This window comes from Arctopsyche grandis, chromosome 5 (assembly GCF_051622035.1).
Source record: "Arctopsyche grandis isolate Sample6627 chromosome 5, ASM5162203v2, whole genome shotgun sequence".
NCBI classification, from domain to species: Eukaryota; Metazoa; Arthropoda; class Insecta; order Trichoptera; family Hydropsychidae; genus Arctopsyche; species Arctopsyche grandis.
The window spans coordinates 26,597,702-26,622,500 of NC_135359.1; the positions used below are offsets into that span (position 1 = coordinate 26,597,702).

The 24,799-nt window shown below is 32.7% G+C and overlaps 2 protein-coding genes across 2 annotated transcripts in view; one reads left to right on the forward strand and one right to left on the reverse strand.

Moving 5' to 3' along the window:
- Positions 1–16,074: 16,074 nt before the first annotated feature.
- Positions 16,075–20,578, forward strand: LOC143911803 (uncharacterized). The gene is made up of 5 exons (XM_077430852.1): positions 16,075–16,905; positions 18,576–18,831; positions 18,902–19,135; positions 19,218–19,407; positions 19,485–20,578. The coding sequence occupies exons 1-5, from the start codon at positions 16,161–16,163 to the stop codon at positions 19,653–19,655; spliced, it is 1,596 nt and encodes a 531-aa protein (XP_077286978.1). The 5' UTR covers positions 16,075–16,160; the 3' UTR covers positions 19,656–20,578.
- Positions 20,579–21,910: 1,332 nt separating this feature from the next.
- The window catches only part of LOC143911804 (CD151 antigen-like), a 203,689-nt gene continuing 200,800 nt past the window's right edge, over positions 21,911–24,799 (reverse strand). The window contains exons 7-8 of the mRNA XM_077430853.1: positions 23,575–23,730; positions 21,911–23,502 (exon numbers count right to left, since the gene is read on the reverse strand). Coding sequence (XP_077286979.1) covers positions 23,359–23,502; positions 23,575–23,730 — 300 coding nt within the window. The 3' untranslated portion in view covers positions 21,911–23,358. The remainder of the gene's footprint in view (positions 23,503–23,574; positions 23,731–24,799) is intronic.

The window sequence follows — 24,799 nt, forward strand, 5'->3', positions numbered from 1 at the left end:
TTAAACGGTGTTAAAAATGCCCAACGATTTTGCCAAGCGATTGTAGGCATTCTTAACGTTGCAGAATCAAAGATGTCTCACTAGTATTCTTGTATAAAGAGAGCCATTACAGTTGACGCTGGTTCTAGGACACTTACCCCCTGGACACATACCCCCCGGACACATACCCCCGGTCAAAAACCCCCTGGATATTAAACCCCCGTGCAAATAACCCCCCCCCCGTCAAGGATAAAAATATTTTATAAAAATTGACATAATAAAATAGTCAGTATCAATGCTAATTTATTTCAGCCAGAAAAATACAGATATTAATAATACATATATCAGATTCTTTATAAAATATCAATAATCAATAATAAGAAATCAGTAATCAATAATAATAATTTAAAATATACAAAACTCTAAAATCAATTGTATTTTAATCTCTTTTTCTTTTCCTTTTCTCGATTTTACAAATTCCATCATGGATAGTCTAAAAATATTTAAAATATAATAATAATATGACAATAATATATACTTCTATTAAAATTTACTTTCAATACCACAGAGCGCAAACGCTAACTGGTGACTAAATGTCTTTTAAATTGGTATTTACTCTATTTACAACAATAAATTGAAATTAAATATTGTATATAAATTTAAATTCAATATGCTCTACCACACTTAATTTATTCTTATTTATTACTTTATTTAAATTCGTAAGCTTTTTCAGTATTTTTTGTTTTCAAATTAAATTTATGAACACTCAAGACAGCATTCAATGACTATTATTTAAAAAAAAAATGACGAACATGGAAAAAATTACGACTTTCTGACGAGAAAGCTTCTGCCATACAAATATGTAGGTGTAAGCGTTGCGCGCTTTGTATGGGAGTTTCTGTAAATGTGATGACTTTGAGCTCTTTTTAGTCAGTAAAAACCTATCGTAATTGATCTAATTAAATTTAAATAGGTGAATATTAAATGTATATATATTTTTAAATAGCAAAAAATAGAAACTATTCTAAAACACAAGATGTATAAAAAAAACCAATTTTTTTGAAATTTTCGTCGAGATAAATCGATTGTTTGAAAGCACAGGAAATAGTTTAAAATCGATTTTTTTACATTTCCTTGATACGACGCAAGTTTATCAAGGAAACACTAGGTCGGTCGATGGAATTTCAAAATTAGCACATTTACGGCCTACTATATGTACAGTATAGGTATACTATCACTATTGATTAAACTAGCAATTCATGTAAATATGTATGTTTGAATAGTTGTAAGTTTTATCTTAAAAAAAAGGGCTTACGGCCGTTTATAAACTGAGATGAATCTACCCATTTCAGGCTCAAAAAAGAATTTTAAATAGGTCTTAATTTAGAATTTTAATTAGACTTGGAAAAAACTAATTTATGAAGTTAAATTTACCAAATTCATACATACCGTGAAAGTCTGTTGAATGTTAAAAATAAATAATTTTATCACAAATACAACGAAAAGTGATTTACAAAACAATTATACATGATAATTCTAATAAAGTCACCTGCATATCTAACCTATGTATTATAGTTACGGTTGAAATTAAATGGATTGTTAATATTTGAGCCGTTATATTTGGAAGAGGCAGGTCCACTTTTCTTTGTTTCGAGAAACATTTCGCAAACCATTAAATATTAGTTTTACATTTAACAATATTTAAAAATACTGGTGGCCTGTAATAAGCTTTTTCTGCTTTTCCGAGATTCTGGACATATCGAATTAAAATAAGTGATAACAATTTGTGTATTAAGTCAAACAGAAATAGCGTTTTTGGAACTGAAAATTGGACTTGGTTCATTTATAAAAAATATTCTGAAAATTGCTTAGATCATGACTTTAATGCTAAATATAGTTTACGATTGACAAGAATATCTATTGTTAATTAATTATATTTGTTGAATAATATATGTATGCATTCACCAGAAAGAGTGCAATCAGTCATGAATACCAATTAAATATATAAATACATAAATAATTCAAACGATGAATCGGTCGACAATTGAAATTAATATTCACTGTGTAATATAATTATATTACTAAGCAATAAATATAAAATTTATTGGAAACGATGCTGAAGCTAATATCCAAGTATTATATTATACTCGAACAAACATATGTATGCAGATTAAAAATTAAAATAATACCTTCATTAATTAGTTTTATAATTATCGAAATGAAATCGATAAAACTATTACATTTATTACACATACGATTATACATTTTCTAATGGATGCATTTTATTTGTGTATTATATACATATATTATATTTGCACATAAATAAGTACGTTTGTATAAAATTTGTATTTACGATACATTTCATGCAGTATGTTGTGTAATGCCGGAAAATTCTAAACGTATAACATTAAAAATATATTTTTTAATTAATCTCGTATTATGAAAATGTATGAATATCCGTGTTTTGAAATAAATTAGTATTAGGTATTCCTCGAATTATGTATTTTAATATTGAATATTCATGTCAAATATTAATTAATTATAAAGGATCGTGACAAAAATTAACATTGTGCATGTATAAACGAGTACAATTTAAGAAAATAATATAATATTATATTACATGCATAATCACGAAATAAGTATGTAAAATATGAAATATTTGTTCGTTAACATTTTATATGAACTTTAAATTGGATAGAAAATGTCATGAAATGTTTGCAACGTTACTTTTTTATTTGCGAAACGTCAATATTACTTAGTTTTTTGAGATTTTTGTCCAAATTACGCATTTACGTGGTCAATCAACTCTTGTTTCGAAGAAATGGAGAAAGGAAACTGTGTTCACTTTCTCTTCCGAGCTTAGCAATTGCGTCAGTTTTTGTACCTACCTCTACCGTGGCAAACATCCAGAACGACATTCATTCCTATTATATTATCACATTCATAATTTTTGCAATGCTAATTTTATTTTTTATTACATTAAAAAGTAAAGTGAAAAAAATCACCGAGAATATGGATATAGTCATACGAATAGGCGAAAATTAATTCCATAAAGAAATAACTGTACAGTGAATATGAAATTTTTGTATATATTATATGTACATATGTATAATATATTTTTCGTGAGGATCAAAGCATTGTCGAATTGGCTGGCGTATGTCAATATTTCGATTTTTAATAAAAAAAACTGTAGATCTGCATATTGGACATACAAAATTTCAATTTTTATTGATATGTATGTACATATATACATATGCACATATATTAGCCAGCAGTAAGGCTTAATGGTAGCGTGTATGTTTAGCACCAAGTGATCAGTGGGTTCGATCCACTACTGGTTAGATTTGTGGGTATTTGTGACTCCAAATCGATCGTTTCTTATCAGACTTTGCCAATTTTATCTGAACATTGTTGAAACGGTTCCTCAAAATTGACAAAAAATCATCTTTCCTGTTGTCACAAATCTTCTGTATTTATTGTGTGTATAATTTGTAAAAAATATGTACAAAATCTAAATCCATAGATGTCTCAATGAATTCGTTCTGTAATTAATTAATCAATTGTTATTTCGTGCTCTTCAGCTTCTGGAAATACAGTGATGTATGTAATAATAAAATGCTGCATTGTTTGTAATTACTGTCAAGCCTTCCTGGTATATGTATATCTATGTAAAAATATAATATATGTAAATCGAAGATGGATAGATAAAAGCTTCAAATGTTATTGCGATAATAGTAAATACTTTTATGATTATACAAAACAGCATTCTCAATTATAAAGTCTATATGTTACAGTCCAAGTTTTCACTCCAGTTCGTTCATGAATATACTAGTTTGTTCATACACAAACTACATAATTGGTTTTGGTATAAGCGGCAACTAGGAATTGCAATACTGATATATCGGTATGCCGGTTTACCGGTAAATAGACAAAATTTCACCGTCGGTAAATACCGGTAAAGAGAAAAAAAATCGTCATCGATAAATACCGGTAAATTAAAAAATACCGGTATTAAGTACACATACAGGCATATTAACATTACATTAAAAATCCATGCAAATGGCGTATTGTGGATTAGTTTGTTTGGAATTTGTTTATTTTCGGTATCAAATGTGGCAATTTCAAATTGATAAATTAATTGGCAGCACAGACCAATCAAATCGTAATAAATGCAATCAAATGGTTGTTTCAATTATGATCGAACCTAAAAATGGTCCAAACTTATAATGTATATGACTGGTTAAAAAAAAAAAAAAATAACACTTATTTATTATTACTAGAGGTAGGATAGTCACAGTGCTATCCATTGTTCGGCAAACCGTTAACAATGCATTTACAACCTTTGAACAATACACGGCCCCCTCAGGCTCCGGTGACTAATTATTACGAATTTACTTTCAAATATTATATATGACATTTTTTACCTGAGATTTAATTTTAATTATTTACTTTTCAATCTAGGTTAACGTTTGAAGAAAAGTAACCACATATCTACAGCTATCTAATCTAATCCACGAAAGATTTTTATTTTTTTCATTTACCGATGAATATGGGTATACCGGTAGTAGGAAAAATCATTTACCGTTTACCAGTTTATGAAATTTGACGGTAAATTGCAATCCATAGTGGTAACAGTCAAAAGCTATCTTCAAATGGAATCAAGCGGTGAAGCTTAAACCTTTTAGCTGTCAAAACTTTCGAGCTGTCAAAACCTTTGAAGATGTCAAAACGCATTACAACATCGCTTATTTTAAAAATTTTGCAACCCAGGATAAGGATGCATACGTAGAGGATGAGACAAACTATTGAGAATACTTAAACGTATGCCTATAGTCGATCCGATGCGAGAACCGAGCATGCTGTTACAATCGTGCAATTTCTTGTAGCATTGAAAGAACGCAAAATAATTTATTTATTTCTAATTTAACTATATAATATTATTACAGTATAATTCGTTGCAAAGTCTTTGATAATATTACTGTAAGTTTTGCTGTCCATAACATGATGTTGAAAATTACTTTTACCGTTTAAAAAATTTAAATTTCCATTAATATAAAATATATACACACATATTCCGTGAATAATTTAATAATATCAACAACCTATGTATTTTATATTAAAATTTTAATAATTTAAATATTTAAAAATGCGAAACACGAACTCAAAACTAACAAAAAATAAAAGTCATCGATTCTACCTACCGCTATATGTACGTAAAATGATGTATTTCTTAACCAAAATGCAATACGAAACTGAAACGAAATGTAATTGGCCATCGCGGGTCGAGTGGGGGGTGAATGCAACAGAATGTACATCATATGTAAGTCTCAAGTTTGTCCACAAACATACTAGTTCGTTTGTCAATATGTTCTCTTGTGTAAACTATAACTGACTCGAATGGTTCCTGCATGAACAAACTAGTATGCTCATGAACGAACGAAATGTACACTTGGACTGTAACATACATACATACATATATCAGCAGCGTCACTAGACCCGTGCGGGGAGTGCTGTCTGCACCATTGCCATTGTGACACCATTTTTGGGGTGACACCAAATTGTTCAAATTGAAAAACGCAAATTTGACATATTCGTTCTATGAAAGTCCTCACCTCATTTAAATTTCTGTATATATACAGCTTTCTGTATATATATGTATATACAGATTTCTGTATTGATATACATAGCTTTCTGTATTTATACAGCTTTCTGTATTTATACAGCTTTCTGTATTTATACAGCTTTCTGTATTTATACAGCTTTCTGTATTTATACAGCTTTCTGTATTTATACAGCTTTCTGTATTTATACAGCTTTCTGTATTTATACAGCTTTCTGTATTTATACAGCTTTCTGTATTTATACAGCTTTCTGTATTTATACAGCTTTCTGTATTTATACAGCTTTCTGTATTTATACAGCTTTCTGTATTTATACAGCTTTCTGTATTTATACAGCTTTCTGTATTTATACAGCTACCGTGAAATCCATCTGGTGCAGTTATATACATATGTATATACATATATTTTGTAATATAAGCCATATTGGATTTTGTTTGAATTCCTGAGAGATCAGTGAATGTATCTAAAGGTAAGAAGGTTAACCGATTCAGTCAGACGGAGATGCAATGCAGAAACAACGCGCGAACTTCCAATTAACAAATATTAATAATTAATAAAAAATATTTTTTAGGGAACACCACCACGCAACAGGTGACACCACCCCTAGCGACGCCACTGCATATCTAATGTATAATTTCGATAGATACTTTTTACGTATGTATGTAAGGTTTGTTGGCAATCGAAAAACGAATCAAATTTTCTATGACGACGATTCGATATGGTTGAATTTGAATTTTATTTTTTCGATTCAAATAGCAAGTTTATAGATAACAAATGAATATTTACTATTAGATTCGCCTTGTTTAAGCTGTTTATATTACAAATACTGAGTGAAGCCGGGTAAAACAACTAGTCTAATATACATATAATTTCGAAAGAGACTTTGTAAGGTTTGTTAGGAGCATCGAAAAAAAATTAAAGTTGAATATGATTTTTTTTCGATTCAAATCTATATATGTATATAAAAATGATTGTGTGTGTGTGTGTCTCTCGAATAGGCTGCTAAACCACTGAACCGATTACGATGAGTTTCAGGATTTGTTGTGTGCATGTCCGGGAAGATTACTGTGAAAAAAAAACGGGGAAAAACGGGAACGGAAACGGGAAAAAACGGGAACGGAAACGGGAAAAACGGGAATGAGTGTCATTGCAACGCAAAAATTTCAAATGTGTTCGCTACCTGCGTTTTTCCGTCAAATGGGAATGGGAACGAGAACGGGAACGGAAATGGGAACGGGAACGAGAACGGGAATTGCATGCGTTATCATGGCATTGCAACGTATGCCCGGGTTCAGCTAGTAAATTTAATAAAAAAACAAATGAATGTTTAATATTAGATTGTTTTGCCATGTTTAAGCTGTTTATATTAAAAACACCGAGCGAAGCCGGGTAAAACCACTACATAGTATAATATTATAATGTAATGCATCAGTTAAACAAATCAAACACACAGCGGTCTTCATTTGACTATGAAAAAATACTCGTCAGTGTTTGTAGTTCGAAATAAATAATAAAAAAACAAACACAATAGAACAATTGCACTTATTTTTTTCGCTATTATTCTTTGTAGCGGAAAAAATAGTTGGTCATAATAAGGCTTTTCTGACGCAGGTTGAATTCGACCGTGAAGTAAATATAATACATATGCCACTCGTCGACCATGAAAAAGGGTCTCTCGAGCGATATGTTTCAATCTAATTTTTAATAGCGTACGGCTTGCTAGATACAAATAGATAGAGCAAAAAAAGTATATATTATATATGTATGTATGTATATATTTATTTGCGCACTATATCGTATCTAAATATAAGTCGGGCAAAAAAGCTATCGTGATTGCGAATCGAGCAGCTTTGTTCTGGCCGGCCAATGGCGGTCTTTATAAACAAATCGGCGATAAATAAAACCTGTCCGTGTTCTTATGAATTTGAGCAGCGGCTGTATGGCTGCGGTTCAACAGTGAATGTAGAATGTAGTCGACCTTGGTCCAGCCAGCTCCACTCAGCCACGTCTGTATGGTCTCTCTTGGCTCATTCGCACTCTACCTGACACTGCAGCAAAAAATAAAACTCAATTGAAAAAAAAAAAATAATATGTTGTAGGTATACCTTTATATAATTTGCCCGACGTGATTTTCACCCGAAAACCGGTGAAGGCTCTCAGAGTGGCGCGTTATGGTGTCCAAAACTCTTGCTAGGGTGATGACATCATGCCGAGGGGCAAAGCTTCTAGCATTTAATTCAACTCATTGAATTTTTTATAGTCTCAAAGATTAAGATGATTTATTCGAAAAATAATTTCGTATGGTTTTTTATTATTTCGTATGGTACTTTTTTATCTCCTCGTATTTATTTACCTCTCAGGTACTTATATATTCTTGCTGATCGCTTTAAGAACAGAAGTGAAATTTGCCACATTCTTTCAATATTCAGTAGTCAACCTTTGAAGGACGGAGTGTCGAGATCGAACGAGTGTCCCGAACCGGGGTCGCGTAAGACCCCAGTATTTTTTAATCAAAATACAACTTTTCTCAATACAAATGGGTTCAATATATTGTTACGTAGGGGTGGGTGGAGGATCCAAGTAAAAGGCCAACAGTCGTTTCACAGCATTTATTGATGATTAAGGAGATACACGCACTGTCACTGCTCAGTCCAGAATGACATGATATCGCCTACGTACCGCCTTATAAAGGGTAGATCTCTCAGGACGCCTAATATGTTTACCTGTTGTATAGTCACGTATTCGGATATGTATTTCCTAGACATTGGGTCTCCCCGTACCGATTCTGAGAAATAACTAATAACGGTCATTGTTTAGCCTAAATGCACTTAGAGTCCAGATATAATCCTTGGAAGTAAGTGCAAGCACTTAGTTAATCCGATAACAGATATCCGTTGATCTGATTGCAATTCGCTCAATCCGCGGCGTACGTAACATTATGTATATCTTGGATGCGGTGCATCCGCTCTAAAATCGCCAGACAAATTGAACGACAAATTAACGGACGGCTGCTTTAAATGCAATTGTCGTCTTCTCGAATGATAGATTGCACATCATATGACGGGTAACCTTTCGATGTGCACAGATGCAATTATTATTAAAATGGTAATTATTAAAATTGAGTTGGATCTTTCAGGCGAGTTTAATGAGGCAAGATTCGATAAGTTCCGATAATCTATCATTCGAGAAAACGAGAAATAAGTTTAAAGCTGCCGTTCGTTTGTCTGGCGATTTTAGAGCGGATGCACCAAACCCGTATATCTTATTAATCATTTTATACATTAACATAAAAAAGTTTTAGTCATGTAGCATGTTTTTGACTATTTTTGTATTAAAAAATAACGAGTCCCGCTGCTGGCTAGATATATCCAACTATATCCAAGTCTGACCAGCAGCACTACAAATATCCAAGTCTGACCAGCAGCACACAACAGAATTCTTATTTTCAATCGTCGATTTAGGGCTTGAACCTGGGAACTTCTCGGTGGTTAGTATTAGCGCAACCACCGAACTATACTGCTGGCAAACATACTACATACATATGTACATATGTATAGTGTCTTTAGGTATTTTCATGTGTTTATAATAAAGTTAGATACGCAAAGAAGCTCTCAATAACTTATATTTTCAAAATGATAATGGAAGCATGAAAAAATTTATATTTTCCTGAAATGACCGCTTCTTCCATATGAAGGAACGTTGTGGGCCTGGCGCGATTTTTATGGCAGTTTCTGGTTAAGCAGCGACTTTAAGTTCTCGTTAATCAGTCAAAGCTTAGTAATAATTAACCCGATTAAACTGCAATAGGTGAATACTAAACGTTTATTTTTTTAAATAGCAGAATAGTAGAAACTATTCTCAAACACAAGGAATATGAAACAAAACCCACTTTTCAAAAATTTCGTCGAGATATATTGATAGGTTGAAGGCACAGGCCAGCTTAAAATCGATGATTTTTTTTATTCTACGTTTCTTTGATACGAAGCAAGTTTTCCATTAGATTCGTCGATGGAAATCCAAAATTTGCATTTTTCGCTCCGGCCTAATGTACATATTATTTAAATTTTAAAATCAACACTACATATCTTAATGGTCGGTTTGTTTTTAATTAGACTTTTTTTTTAAATCTTCTTGATATTTTCTCAAGAATCGGCCCCCCCAAATAGAATAGGCCCCGGGAATTTATCTCCTCTCATAAGCCCTACATATATATTTATTTACAGGTATATTTGGTCAATTCTATGTTGAAAACTGTAGATTTGTATTGCAGACATACATATGTATGTATATACATAAGAATATTAATTTTTATATACACATACGAAATCAGTGCGCTCCGTTGTAACAACTTGCAATATCTCGAGACTTGTTTTCTGAACTTTACTTAAACAGGAGTTTGTATATTATTTGTATATATACAGAAATGTATTGTTTGTATATATACAGAAATGTTTTTTTGTATACATGTATGTAATATCTTTAATATTCGAGACATATTGTGATCATTCAGAAAATTTTAAACTATAAAGAAACACCTTTAAAATAAAATAAAAAAAAAACATTTAAAAATTAATTGTTACTATATATTTTTGATAGTTAATGTTTATCTCATAAAATAAGTATTTCACGGTGTAAAACATTTTCATATATGTGTTTTGTATATATAAATTATATTTATTTATTGATTATATACAAATTCAACGACGAAATACAGTGAAAAAGTTGGGAAAACGAGTTTTGGGATATTGCAAGTTGGCGGAAAATATTTTTTGATTAAATGCTCTTGTAAACATGTGTCGCATAGATAGTTAGTTTAACGCTAAACATATTTTTGTATATTGTAATATATATATGTACATATGTACATATGTATAGCCAAAAATAGTTATTTGTATAAATTACCCATTTAAATATGTATGTAGTATGGATTGTTACTATAGAAAGCGTTTATTTTAAAACCCATTTTACTTTTGGATATTCGTTTCACTGTCACTCATCAAGTGCATTTCAAAACAGGCTCAAAAAGTTGAGTTCGAAAATATGTTATAAACTATTATGTTTATGAGTGCGATTCCACTTAAAGTAAATGGCTGGTTACAATATTCGAAAAGGCATTATTAAATTTTGATGGCCTGTATTTTAATCCTTTAGAAAGTCGAACACTTTATTTATTCTTATTCAATTCAGGGAATATATGCAAGTATACAAAATGTGGTTGGAAATAATTGACTACCCATAAAGTGTATTACTTCTGTTAAGTATTACTAAACTTTAGAAATTCCTCAGAATTATTACACCGATTTAGAAATTGTGAAAATACTGTAGTGTTTCATAGTATGATTAGGAAATATCAAATTTTAAATTACTGGGTGGGATTTTTTCTATTATTTTTCGATTAATATTAATAATAAAAATAATATTTTTTTTCTAGACGATAGGAAGAAACATGCAATCCCTATGGACCAAATATTAATTAATATATAGATAAATACAAAAATTAAATAAATGTAATAATACATATATTGTGTCGCTTTTTCTAAAATTATTAATTTCACAAATAATTGGGTGGTACACCGTGGAGAGGGGGGGGGGGGGGAGATAGTACAAATTCCCGGGGTCTGTCATTTTTAAATTCTGTAAATTTTTAAGGGCTTGGTTCGAAATGTTAAGCAATGTAAGTGAAGGCTGGAAATTCTTGACTGCTCAGCGGTGACAAATTTATCTGATTTAATTGTTAAAACGGTTCTTCACACGGTTTTTATCCTGCATTTGTCAACACTGTCTGATTCAACACAATAAAAATTAACCAGAAAAACAGACAGAAAACCAAAACGTTTAGTTCTGAACAGGACCAGACGACAAGAGAGACTGAATGTTTTCAAGTTCATTCATAAAAATATAGTGTTTTACCCCCCAATACCACACCTAGGACATTGTTCTTTCAATGGCACTGTCGACACCAACAGTATTTACTAACAATCCTTACAATATTTTCCGTATCCAGTTCTGAAATAGCAATCACAGGTTGGTATATAGGAACTGGAAATGGAAAATATTATTAGTAAATACTGTTGGTGTCGACGGTCCCAATAACCAACCAATAATCAACATCCTTGAAGAAATACATCAGGCAGTCGCAAAGATAATAAAACATTAAAGATCTAGCTGTATGCAGACCGAAACTATACCTGCTATCCCGTTATTCCCCCGAATTATAGTTCGGGTGTGTTACAAGTTGTAGCATTCAACAGCAATCCACAAGTAGACAACCTAAATGAATTTTAAAAAGTACGATGTCTATGTACTTTCGTATTTTTTAAGGAATATAATTTTTTCGAATCATTTCTTTCAGCCGACTTTATATTTCGGCCGCCTGTGTGCGTTGCACACATTTGTACATATAGTAGGTGAGGCCCTGCATATATATGTACATACAAGTTTGGTTCAATTCCCACGTGTCGATTTGGGCCAACCTATTTTGGCACGCTGATAAAAATGATTATTATTTTATTTTTATTTTTACATAGATATATACCAGGAAGACTCCAATGCGAGACTCCTAGACAATTAATTACAAACAATGCAGCATTTTATTATTACATAAATCACTGTATTTCTAGATGTTGAAGAGCACGAAATAACAATTAATTACAGATGAGACATCGATGGATTTTAGATTTGTACATACATTTTAAAAATTGTACATACAATAAATTAAGAAGATTTGTGACAGCAGAATAGATGATTTTTTGCCAATTTTGAGGAACCGTTTTAACAATGATCAGATAAAATTGGCAAACTCTGATAAGAAACGATCGATTTGGAGTCACAAATACCCCCAAATCTAACTAGCAGTATTGCGGATCAAACCCACTGACAGGAAGGAGCGGGTCGACCGAGCCTCGCTTCCGAGCCTAGAGGGTCCGCCCTGTCTAGATTTCCGACTTTTACCCAACTTGGTACTAAACATACACGCTACCATTAAAGGTCTGTTCATACCTATCCAGCACGACCCGTATTCTGCAGGTGTCATGCAAGTGCGGATAGTATTCTTTGGTACATTATATACAGTGGCGGCTCGTCCATACGCACTGCGGTACTGCAGCACCCCCAAGGAAATTGAGAAAAATTTAATATTATTATATACGTAAATGTATGTATATTATATGAAAATATCAATACTATTTAAGCGTGTATTAAGCTCGCCCGCACACCGATACATCCAATAATGATCATACATCGCGATACTAATATCAGAAAGTGAGGCATCGTGTATGATTTTGTGCAGTACGGTTTTCGATGGAATTGCTCGAGTGGGCGAAGGAGGGGCGCGGGGGCAGCTAGAAGCTTGGTCCGTACTGCACTCCCAACAGTGCTATACACATTTCTTGTTGCGTTCGTGTGCGCTCGACACGCTCCTCACTTTTCCTCATTTCTTCTGCACCTTTTGTCTTTCTTTCTACACCTCTTACACTTTCTATCTTTCTACACTTCCTTCTACACGTCACTCTAAGTATTTAAGATGGTATAAAAATCAAGAGAAGCTGAGCCAATGTTTTCAAGAACTTAAATATTCTTCCGAAAATACTGATAAAACAATTACAGATTCTACCAATTTACGGAATACAATTTTTTATTTAAGTTAATGCCGCATGTAGAAATTATTTATAACCAAATGCAATCTAGTAATATCGATGCATTGAGGCCAAAAATATGTGATGCATATATTATCGCACATATTATAGAAGCCAAAAATATGTGCGATGTTATTATTAAGGATATAAAAGAAAGATATACTTTTTCTAATCAATTAAAAGCTGTGAAATTATTTAATAAAGAAAATTTAACCTTACCTAACCTAACCGTTGAATCATATCCTAGATAAAGAAAAACTTCAAACTGAATTAGAAGTGTTTTACTCAAGGAAAGAAATGCATAGTATTAACGATTTATTAATAATTTTAAAACTTATTTTTGCAATCAATTTATGCAAAGTTCGTGTGGAAATAGCAAAACTTCAAAACTTAAATAGCAGAACGGTGTTTTTCATCAATAAATAGAATAAATACATACATATACGAGTATAAGAAACACAACGGTTCAGGAAAGATTGACGGCTTTGTCTATGCTGTCAATTGAAAAAAAATGATTATGAACAGTAAAAAATTTAACGAAAAGGTAATAGATCTTTTTTCAAAGAAAAAATACAGAATAATCAATTTTATAATGAAATAAAATACATACAATGTTTAATTTTGATAATATTATGTTAATAGTAAAATATAATCCAAATAAACATTTTTTTTATTTTTAATCAACCGCAGCACCCCCAGATATCTTATCCACGAGCCGCCACTGATTATATATGGACGCGCATGAATGCGTAAATGCGCATGCGCGAATGGAGTGTGACTACGTCCATATAATGTACCAATGAATACTATCCGCACTTGCATGACACCTGCAGGATACGGGTCGTGCTGGATAGGTATGAACAGACGGTAAACGAACTTCTAGTCATATGTGAACCAGTCACAGGACAACCGGTCGCTCTAGATCGGTCACTCGTGATCACCCGTCACACTAAAACTGGTCACACCCGAAAATTGGTCACGAAAAAACTGGTCACACCCAAAAATTAAAAATTGCTCGAATTTTTGGGTGTGACCAGTTTTTTCGAGACCAATTTTCGGGTGTGACCAGTTTTAGGGTGTTACCAGTTTTAGCGTGACGGGTGATCACGAGTGACCGATCTAGAGCGACCAGTTGTTCTGTGACCGGTTCACATTTGACTAGTAATCACCGAACCGAACAGACCTTAAGAGGGCTGTACACCCGAAACCTTAATTTTGTTGCCGTTCAATTCTTCGATATATATATTGAGTGAATGTATATATTGAGTGAATACGACAATATATATCAATATATATATTGAATGAATGCGACAGTTGCGCTTCGACCAGATAAAACGTATTTCAAATTGACAAAACCGAGGTTTCGTATTCTTTTATTTTCTCCTCCGAAACTGAACCAATTTTTAAAAAAAATTCATCATTCGTATGAGAAAGATATTTTTTGTGCAACTATGCGCGTATTTTTTTAAAAATCGACCTTTAAATAAGCACGCTGGACTCTTTTCGTGGGTGTAAAAAAGAGGCGATTTTATCGATGATATCGAGGCGGCTCCTAGCTCTTATAAAATATAACTAATCAAAAAAATAAAACGATAGATGCAAACCATGGGTAGATATCCATAGCATATTAAAAAATAATTTCTCTAGTGCCATAATTGAGGAAGGGAGAAGTCTAATACGTTTGTATGGACAAGGTACTGGTGTCCAGCCCTCTTAACCCTTTGACTGCTACAACAACGATAAATCGTTGTTTTGAAATCGGCGAAGATTGCTACGACGATCGTTGTTGACGTCATTAATTGTCGTATTTCATTACTTTCTTTGCCAGCGCATCAGTGGCACGAAACATTTTTTTATATACGTATTTATATTTATTTTTCAATCAAGCTTTATAAATATTTATCAATTTTTTAAAAGCTCTTCAATTTCGGGTTCATCATCAAAGTAAATTTCGGGTTCGTTGTCAAAGTCATATAAGGAGTTATTACTTGGGAATTGATTATTGTCGATAAATTCATTTTCAGAATCAGTAGAGCTGCTGATTTGTCGAGTTCCTCGACGAGGAGCTATTATTTCGCTTTCGTCACTTTCACTGTCCGATATCATTTTGCAGAGTTAAAATAAATGGCAAAAAACAATAGAAATCCGCTTTCAATTATATAGGTCACGAGACGTCACGAATTCGTGCAATCAATCAAATACAACTGAAATGCATACAAAATGTTTATGATACATGTTGAAAAATTATTTGATTATTAGAAACTTCGCATCCTTGTGTGTCTCGCTCACACATACACAATTAAAACCAAGAAAGAAAGAGAGAAAGACCGCTACCTGTTTCAAATGTATCGCATGTTTTAACAACGACAAATACATCGATGTCTAAAAATAGATTATTGAAAAAAATAATGCGTCGGAAACAATCGTCAAAACTTATTTAGTGTATATATGTAGGTATCTCTTTCGCACGCACGCATGTAAAAGCAAGACAGAAAGAGAGAGCGCGAGTCCACAACTGCTTCTTAAAAATGTATATAAAGTATTAAAAAAATACATTATATTTATTTTTTTATAAAGTAATTACAAATGTTAGCATTTTTCGCTTGGACATTGAAAAACCTCGTAGCAGCCAAAGGGTTAAGCCATACTGCTGGCTATGAAACGAATACAGTAAAAAATATAACAAAGATCTTTCTGAAACATATTTTTTATTATTTTACCTGCCTGAGCAACACTGGAGAATCATTTTCGTAATAAAATAAAATGGAAATAGTTTGAAATGAATGAATTAATAAAATGAACAATGGTTGTAGATGTCGGTGTTATAGCCTAATGACGGCATTGTCAGTTCGTTGTTTGAAAATGGCGTTTGGCAAATGTCAAAGGTGAATGCGTGGGTGGCGCGGCCCCCGGCGCACCCCTTGGCATGCCTGCGCCCCGCTCGCCCCGCGCACCCCGCGCACCCCGCACCCCCGGCGACACCCCCGACACCCCCGGAGCCCCGACGCCCCCTCCCACGCTGACAGCTGGCGCAGAGGCCGAGTCGGAGCCGGAGCCGGAGCCGGAGCGGGAGCGGGTTCGCAGGGCGAGGGACTCCTGGGCCGACTCCGACCTCAACATATCCGCCGATGGTGAGCTCCACATCCACAACCAGATCAAGCTGGGCATCATGGGCTTCATGGAGAACGAGATCAAGAAGCCCGACGCCACCAAACAACCCATCACCACCCTCTCGGCATATGTCAACTCGGTCACCGAGTCCGATGAGAATTTGCTCCGCCACGCCAAGAGCTCGCGGCCTTCCGTTCACAGGGAACGCAAAAGTCCGTCTCGCAGGAAGAAGAAGCGCGTCTCCAGACATCGCTCGGATATGGGCTCCGATTTCGACATCACCAGTATGAGTGCTCTGGAGAAGGTCGACGATTATCTCAAGGAGTACGACAAGGCGGAGGAGGTTACACTGAGTGGGGAGCTCGAAATCGATCCGAACGATCTCGTTAATAATAATGGTTCGTCTAAAGAGAGCAAGCTGAAGCCGAGGAGGACGAGGAGGAAAAGCCGACACGAAGATGGCAAAAGGGAGAAGAGTCTCAATAGTAGAGATATCAGCCCGAGGGTATTTGATCCGTCTACTGGCAAACTTGGAAAACCTTCACCTGGAACGAAACCAAGTTCGTACTTTTACAATATGTTGCGTTATTTTGTAGTCATTTTTTAAATTATATGTTTATATCGATTACTTCTTACTTACCGGAGCGAAGACTTATCAATCTTTACTGAATTTGACCCACTCCACTGAATTCGAATATGAGAATGATTTTTGTTGGTGTTTTTCCTTTTTTTGAGAAATGAGCGTTTAAAAATTGCGTAAGTTTTACAGGTTTTTGGTTTGGCAGTATTTAACTCAACATCTAGTATTGCTGTGCTAAAAGTTAGTATTTGAATTAATAGTCGGATGGTTTTCTATTGATTTGGAATTTTTATTGCTATAAAATACTTATCATTTATTTATTGTACCAGTTTTATATTTTCCTACGTTTACTTACAAGGCTAAAAAATGTGTAAAAAAATATATTTTTGACTTAAAATTCACTAGATAATTAATTATACGTATTGTAAAGCGATAAAATATCCCAATCAATAGAAAAAACATCTGACTATTGATTTTAATATTCACTTTTAGTAATGCAATACTAAATTTAGAGTTTAAGACTGCAAAAGTCAAAAATCTGTAAAAACGCTCAAAAATCAAAAGTCAAAAATCTGTAAAACTTTTTTTTTATCTCATAAACGAGAAGACAAACAATAACACTGTTCGACAAATGACGGCTTTTTTTTTTGGTTCAGAGAAATAGTATTTAACAGTAGGAAAAATCCCAGATGAAAATATGTACTTTTGACTTTTGATTTGAACTGGACGACTACTTAGAGAGATTTGAAAGCTGAAAAGTACTACAAATGAAAGATAAAATACCCGACTATAGATTCCAATATTCATTTTGAACGGGAAATTGACAGATTTTGAGTCATCGACTGAACAACACCAAGATATTGAAAAATCGCGCGATTTAAAAAACACATATATCTCCGAATCTCGAGCCAATCAACATTTTTTTTACCAGATTCGTGTTTGATTTGATTTTTAAATGCTTTTTATTATTACGAAATTATGTTCACAATACATCTTATATCTATTTTAATAGCTACTGATCTACTGATCATTTTCTATTTTACAATTTTAATTTAATTTGGTTAGTAATCACAGTATTATATTATTCTAATGTTAATCTAAAGCATAGTAGGAAAAAGAGCTCAAAAACCTATTAGATTCGTGTTTACTGGGCATAGATCTATAAGAAAAGTCATATCTCGTCTCTGAACCATATTTCGTGTCGAACAGTGTAATCATTGTTATATTCGAATTCAGTGGAACAAACTTAAGAAATATTGTCTGATTTTTTTATTTATTTAAATAATAATTTTTTTATTAATAAAATAATCTCTTAAAACAACAAGCAATCTACATAGTTCAACTTTGAAATAGAGTTGTAAATTGTATACCATTTTTCTTGTTCTGTTCCGGATTATTGTTATGAAACAGCAGCTTTACGTATGAACATATATTGTCCAATTATATACAATAACATGTTGCTGCTTTAATTAAAACAAGTTGTAATAAAAAAATTATATCATAAAATAATGAGGAAGACAATGTTTGATGAAATCTACTTCTTGATATTTTTATTTATTTTCTCAATCGGCTTAAAAATTAATAATATTTATTTGATTTCAATACAGGTAGCAGTTAAATGGAATTTAATTTTTATATTTTCATTTACAGTGCGTCCAACTCTTGATTTAACATCTATGCTCGATGAAATTGGTTCCGATATCACTAGTTATAACGATAGACATATTGACAACCCATTTTCTTCTCCTTCTCCGATGACGTCCCCTAACGACGGAACTTTGGATCGTGCTTTTAGCAACAGAACAGAAAGGATATTTGTACAGAGGGGCGGCACATTCAGAGCTGTAGCCAGAGACAGAGTGATAGGCGACGGACAAAGGCGAGCTGATGAAAGAAAATACTTTAGGTACGGCTAATTATACTTCAAATTCAAGTCCTTTCAGTGGGTGTATATAAAATTATGATTTGTGTTTCAGGTTAAGCAGTCTCACTCCACTAGATATAGCCATAAGTAGTCAAGGTGGTTGGAGAGGGGTGGCGACTTTGTGTCACGGATTGCTCGGTGGTTTATCACTGATGCACCTATTATCAATATGCTACGGTGACGGGACTAGTTTTGGTCATTTATCATTCCATTCGGCGATCGTGCTACCGTACACGGCAGCGTATTACTTTCTGTGCGCATGTTGCATAGTTTCAGTGCTGGATAAGTATGTATAGATATTTCTCTATAAATATAAATGCTCGATTCCTTGTATATTGATTTAAAATATATACATTTATTGTTTTTAGTTTGGATCTCAGCGAATTTTCGTATTCGGTCAGTATCCAGCATCAAATCAGAGGGATTTTCCTAGCATTCCTGTATATTATATGCATACTACTTACTCTATCCAGTCGCAAATATGATGAACTTATGGCATTCCATTTCGATTCCTTTACGAATCTCACTCATTCTGACAATTTTAATGCTACTACTACGGTATCTGTTTTATTGATATTTTAAAATTTTGTTTTGTTTTTTTTTTTGTATTTTGACATTGTCTTGTGTTATTTCAGCACGTGCCTCCAGAGTTTTATTCGACTTGGTCACACTTGTCCATATGGCGTGCTGTTTTACCAATTTTAGCTGCCGTATTTGTGGCCATAGTTAGACAAGAAGATACGCTATACAGAGACCTTACAAAACTACTTCAATTCAAACATTCCTTGCAATCTATCGGAGGATAATATTGTAATTTAAAAGCATATTATACCTGTAATGTTTTATACAGAATGGAAATATTTGTTTGTGTTAATAATATTGTCATTTTAATGATTTCCACTATGATCAAATTATTTTAGTTTTGCAACTGTATGTATTTACTTAGTTCAAAAAAGGCTTAGGGCGAAAACACTGAGTGGGATGTGTTTTTTTTTTAATATATTTTTACACATACGAAAAAAACGCAGCATCCCTAGCCCATATACAGTCACAAAAATCACCCCCTGGAGTGTTTTCGGTGATATTTTATCCTTGCTTGACAGTGATCGATAACTTTGAATCCCATATTTCAAGAAATGTAATAGAAATTTGTCAGTTGCATATGGATATGCATACACATGCAATCAATGTCCCATACCACTCAGTGTGTTTTCGTCCCTATTGGATTTAAACTACAATAATGTAGACATTTAAATACATTAAATTGTTTTTCACAAATTTAATTGCTTGCAATAGTAATATTGTTTTCATATCGGAATTGTTAGTAACGTTTAATTATTATTATAGTGAAAATATGGCTTAAATCAGTGGTGGCTATTAAATTAGTTGTGCTTTTTTTGTTATTTATTTTCGTATTTCCTTCTAGTCATTAGCTGTGAACTACATATGTAATTGATTATATATAAATTATTTTTAAAAAAGGAAATGAAATTTTATGTAGAAATAAATGAATACTGTGCTCTGTGGATGTATTATATGTATAGTATAAATGCAATATTTACTTTGCCAGTGCATAATGTGATATTATCTAGTCACTTTCAACTAAAAGTTTCTTTCGATAAGCTTCTAAATAAAATTATATTCTAAATGTACTATAATTGTATGTATGTATGTATGCACTTGTATATTTTATGAAAATTAATTTGACCAATATACATGTTATATATTATAAATATGAAATATATTTATTGTGATAATTCTATAATATCATATTTATGTGAATTTCATGGGTCTACTTCGTTCCACCGACTTGAAATTTTTCGTTTTCCCGACTTTTTCGGTGTATTTCATCGTCGAGTTTGTATATATGTTACAGTCGAAGTATATTCTCAGTTGTAATATATTCCAACTGGCGCTTTTGGTCATTCATATGCCAATACAATTCAACTAGTAAATTATATCTCTACTAGTGCAAATACACTTTCAACAATGTGTGCCAGTTGTAATAAGTTTTGACAGCTCTGATTATTTTTACAAATGCTTTAGAATTCAATAATGCGTTAATATTTGCTAGGTATTACGAATAAAGGTAATGAGTACCGTATTACATTAACTCTAAGAATGTGCTCAAAACAAAAATTTGACTTTCTAACTCAATTTACAAGTCGAGTGACGTTTTCATGAAAATCTAACCTCCATCTAACCTGGTACCAACTTATAGTTGAACTGTATTTTCAGTTGTAATATATTTTGACCAGTTGGAATGTAATTCTCCATATGAATCAACTTATGTGAGTTAGACGGAATATATTCCAACTAGTCAAAATATAGTATTACAACTGAAAAAAGTACACTTCAACTATAACGGTAGTTGGTACCAGGTTAGATGGAATATATTCCAACTAGTCAAAGTATATTAAAACTGGAAGATACACTTCAACTCTAACATATATGTATATAAAACACTTGACAATTTTTTTAAATTGTGAAATACCTATTTTATGAGATAAACATTTAATTATTAAAAACTATGGTAAGAATTGATTTTTAATTTAAAATATGAATGATCACAATATGTTCAGTATATTAAAATACACCAATATACAAACCAATTATACTATATTATACCAATATTTGAATTGAAAAGAAATTTCACGCCGGTAGAATGGAGCGCACTGGAATTCCATATATGCGGGGTATAACATTATTTTATGTATCTGATTTATTTTATGCGTTTTGTTATATTTTTGGAAGACTGATCCATTTTAAATTTCATTTCGATATCTGAAAAGAATTACTAATAAAGTATAACTTCTGATGCAATCTGTAGTTGTATACGTATATAATTCCCAAGCCTTTCATATTCCATCCTAGCTATTATAAAATATGTTTCTTCATATATATAAAGTAATTGAGGACAGATTTTCAACAAAAGGAAGGTATATTTTACCAGCCCAGCTTATATGATTAAACATATCTTAATGTATGTATGTATGTATACATATCTCTTGGAACTAACATTTTTTTGTACATGTTATTCTGACCAATTAAAAAACGATTAAATTTAAATATATTTTTATTATACAATTGATGACCACAATAATTGCATTATTGATATTAAGTATTTGTATTTACAGAAGAAATTAAGTACATAAATCATAAAAAATATATTTTTTAATTTTATTTAAGTAACAATACAGGATTGTTGTAAATTTAGTACGAAATGATTACAAGACAAATGACCAGACAGCTGAATATATTGTCTTGAAAAAATTGGTTAATAAAAAATATTTAAACGCTAAAGGGTTATACCAAATATGAGCTAAACATGTTTATTCAAAAATATAAGGCAGAGGGGATTCTATAGTAATATTTTCGTATTAGTAGATCTACAGCAATAAACGCTATGTTAATGAATGACTCCAAATTCATCCAGACTTTATTTGCTATCCCCATCTTAAATATTTGTTAACAATTCCTTATGTGCTTAAAATCTATTAAAAACAACTTATGGTACTACATATTACATATAATCATAAATATATATAAATATCATAAAACTTTCTTTGGGTTTTAGCGTTTTTATTATTTACAAAACAAAATATTTCTAATGCCTTATATATGTATGTATTGAATTTTTATTCATCTATATTACAAAAGCTACAAATTTTTATTCAATTTTTTCATTTAATTCAGTAATAAATATTATATATTTGACTCATCATTAAATAAAAAAAAAATCAGATCATTTTAACAAGATAATTTTATAGTTTTGCCTGAGATTTGATTTCGTGTAAACATTTATTTCATTTATTTATTATAAAATTAATACTAATAATAGAAGTCATTAAAATACAACAGTTTATAATAAGAAAATAGTGTTTTAAGAATATTTAAGTAAACATAAATATTTATTAATAAATTAATAAAGTTGTGTTTATATAACAATAAATTTGTGGTCTACTGAATACATTGACTAAAATGGTTGATATATTTTGTGTTATAATTTAACATTAGCAATATATATGTATATGTAAGCATAATTATCACATTTAACATTACAGCATAATATTATAGAATTAAATCAATATCATATGTCAATATTCCAATTCAAATAGAACTGTGTACATATAGACAGATACAATCCAACTCGGCAGACCACCTAATGCAACAGTACGCAGTATCTAGTCAATATTTATACAATTACATACATTTGTACTGAATAAATGAAGCAGTGTCAATATAAAAAAGCTAATTTTAAAATCCCATATCGCTTATGGTGGTGATACTAATATTGTTATCGACTTGGTGCTGTTTACGGTGAGATCTTCTCTTCTTCGAATGTACGGGACACGGGGCTCGTCCCGCAATGCCGAATGCATTCCCCCTGGAGATCTTTCCGTTTCTGAAGTCGCCCATGTGCTCGGTGGACTTGTCGAACACTTTAGACTTGGAAGAGTTGGTCGCCTTCCTCGGATTGTTTGCTAACGGAGTAGCTTTGGGTAAAGGTCAGTCGAGAATGTCCTTCAGTTTGACGTATATGCAACAAGAAACGACCATTCCGAAGATCGGTATGACGCTAATGCCCAAACCCACCGCTCCCAGTATGATAAGATGATCCCTGATGTGATTAGCCATCGGTCTTATACAACCCTGAAAGTATTAAAAGTCATTTCAGTATGCATTTTTATATTTTGTTACAATGAAAGTGTATTTCTTGCATACTGTGTAATGAATGTTTGATGGGTGGTCTCTGATGCCGCACCGGGGAGTCACCGATTTGCAACATGAGTCAGGAACTAGTCTTTTCTCCCCGAGAGACACTCTCAACCAAGCACTAGCTTTCCAATCTTCGTGTCGGACTGCTCCACAACATTTGAACTGAAACATTAAAAATACAACTGAATATAAAGCTACTTCCAATATGCACGTACTATTATATACACAATCTGCTTTAGATCGTCGACTTTGGAGAGTCTTTAGTTAATATATTATAATAATATTGTTGCGTAGAGGTGGGTGGAGGATCCAAGTAAAAGGCCAAAGTCGTTTCACAGCATTTATTGATGATTAAGGAGATACACGCACTGGCAGTGCTCAGTCCAGAATGACATGATATCGCCTACGTACCGCCTTATAAAGGGTAGATCTCTCAGGACGTCTTATCTGTTTACCTATTGTATAGTCACGTATTCGGATGTCTTCCCACGGTATGGGTCAGTCGTTCTGAGAAGTGCAATCACTGTTTAGATTACTTGCACTTAGCCTGTCGCTAATCCTTGAAACCACTTATACCGGTCGCACGGTATGCACTTAGTTAATCCGTTAACAGATAATCCTTGAACGGTCACACAGTCTCTGGGATTCTATTCGCTTAATCCGCGGTGTACGTAACAATATATGTATATATAAAAAGAGACGTGACGGATGTGGATATGTGACTATGTGTGTGGCAGACGCGTGGACACACAACCAATCAGAGCAAAGTATTAGAGACGCGGGGTAGCGTGGTAGCGGGGGAGGTGGGTGGGGTGTGCGACGTTGGGCCGAGTCACGGGTGACACATACACACTATTTATTACGATTAATATTACGTGGGCCCGCGTGACTATAAATTACCTTACTAAATATTTATATTATAACATATAACTTTATTTTAATTCGTGTATCAATTCCTTTCCGAAAACACCCGTTGAAATCAACGGGCAGAACACTAGTTATGTATAAGATGTATTATGAGTAGAGGTAGGATAACCAAGGTGCCGTTTATTGTTAAAATGTTGTAAATGCATTGTTAAAGGTTTGCCGAACCTTTTTTACAAAGCATTTACAACAATTGAACAATAAGCGGCACCTTGGCTATCCTACCTCTAATTATGAGCATTTATAAGAATTGTGAATAGGTTTTTGAATTATTTTTCCTATTATGCTGTCCATTAAAATTATAATA